General features: G+C 37.7%; 1 protein-coding gene across 4 annotated transcripts in view; it reads left to right on the forward strand.

Annotated features, from left to right (window-relative positions):
- nsmfa (NMDA receptor synaptonuclear signaling and neuronal migration factor a) overlaps window positions 1–2,027 on the forward strand; it is a 42,507-nt gene that overhangs the window by 25,589 nt on the left and 14,891 nt on the right. For all 4 annotated transcript variants that reach the window (XM_013909873.1, XM_013909876.1, XM_013909874.1 and 1 more), the window contains one exon: window positions 289–341. In XM_013909873.1, the coding sequence (XP_013765327.1) occupies window positions 289–341 (53 nt within the window). The remainder of the gene's footprint in view (window positions 1–288; window positions 342–2,027) is intronic.

A 2,027-nucleotide genomic window follows, 5' to 3' on the forward strand; every position in this document is an offset into this window, starting at 1 on the left:
AAAAAAAAAAAGCATAAAAAGAGGTATTGTCACCATGTAGTAGCCCACATTACTCCCACAGCACTGTTTTGACCACTCACGCTGACAAGTAAATGAATATATATTTACCTAATTAGCTCTTTTTTCAAACCTCTGTTATAAATAGATGCGTGACACTAATGTGTGTGTTTTTGTGTGTTGCCTGACTTTTTTTCTCCCCACCCACCGCTTCCCCTTTCTCTTCTTTACATTTTGGTCCTTCCTCTGTCCTCTGTTATCCCTCCTCCGCTTTGATTTTGCTACCCACAGGAACTTCCGGAAGCATCTTCGGATGGTGGGCAGCAGAAGGCTTAAAGCACAGAGTGAGTCAGATGTGTGTGGTTGATATGTTTGCTCAAATTGACTGTGATGTTCTTCACCCCGCCATCACAAGTGTTTTGTTTTCCTGTTTATTTTGGCGTGTTCTCGCCTGTGTGTGGCACCAAGCACTGCTGCTGCTTTGCTGGGATTTTTTTTTTTAAATCAGCATATTGTCTCTCTTTGAAGATTATATATTGATCAGTGTGTGTTTGATAAGTCAGCGATATGACTGTGCATGTGTATTTATGTGTGTGTGTGTGTGTCTCTGTGCACAGTACGTGCTTTCTAGTTGCAGCACTTTAAATGTTTGTTTTTTTGGTTGTTTTTGTCATAAAGCACAAACAAAAATAAATTACATACTTCTAAAAAGGCAAAAAATGAGGCAATGGGTTGCGGTGATTGAAAAGTGTGTGTTTTTCTTTTTAAAAATCGGGGCATCACTGAGACGGGTCTGTGAGACAAATGAGATCATAGAGTCCTGTGACTGCAACCTTTCAAGAAACTTGATAGATTGGATTGACTCATCCAGAGTTTTATTGTCTTTTATGATTTTAGAAAATATGGAAGTACAAAGAAAACACGTACAGTGTGCTCTGCTAAAAATGGTGATCTTTTTATTTCTGTCAGCACTCATAAATCCATGTGAACGTTCAAAATGAATACAGCCATCTTTCTTAAATGAAAATCAAAGAATCTTTAAAGTCTCTGTTGAAGCCATTACTAAAACCTAAACATGACACCATCTCCTGATTCTTTCACTGTAGAAATATATGACATCCCCAAATCTTGATGCTGATGTCTGTAAGGGAAAGTGATCTCACATTCCTACAGTACTGTGCAAAAGTCTTGAGCTATCCCTCATTTCTTTATATTTTGCTCAGAAAATAGGAAAAAGGCACAACGATTTATTGAAATATGTGCAAATATGTTTCCATTTATATATAAGGCAAAAACAGAGTATTTGGTGTGACCACCTTTATTCTTCAACACATAGTGAGCTGCTTAGGAAAACTTTCTTGTAATTTCTTTAAGTAGTCTTCAGGAATAGTTCTCCAGCTTTCGTAAAGGACATTCAAAGCTTTTCTTTGGATGTTGGTTTGCTTTTGTTCCATTCTCTATCAAGTTGATCCCACACTGCTTCAATAACGTTGACATCCGGGCTGATACTATTCCACTGTGTGTGTTTTTCTAACTAGTTATGCTTTTACCGCACTGGCAGTGTGTTTTAGATCGCTATCATGCTGAAAAATGAAGCTGTTGCCAGTGAGATGCTTCCCGGATTGTACTCCATGTTGGCTCAAAATCTGATCATCATACTTTTCGGTGTTCATAGCTCCATCAATTTTCCCCAACAACCCCTCACCTCCTTCACACAGATTGACAATGGAAGCAAAAAATAAATAAATGTAGGGTGGCTCAAGTTCTCTCTCTTCATGGACACATGAGCGTTTTGTTAGGGCCAAGCTAACCTGAGTATAGTTAGTTAACCTGTAGTTTGGTTCTGACTTAAAAAAAATACACAAAGCTGTATTTGTTGTGCTAAGAATATAGAATAGGACACGTTTAAATCATTACATTAAAAAATTTGAGCCTCTGAATTTCCTTATAAAAGAAAAGATGAAGACGTTGATGTGAGAAGCAACATGAACAAAGTCAGGATTAGGGATGGGTATCGTTTAGGTTTTATC

This window comes from Pundamilia nyererei, unplaced genomic scaffold (assembly GCF_000239375.1).
Source record: "Pundamilia nyererei isolate P.nyererei 1_Seehausen unplaced genomic scaffold, PunNye1.0 scaffold00032, whole genome shotgun sequence".
NCBI classification, from domain to species: domain Eukaryota; kingdom Metazoa; phylum Chordata; class Actinopteri; order Cichliformes; family Cichlidae; genus Pundamilia; species Pundamilia nyererei.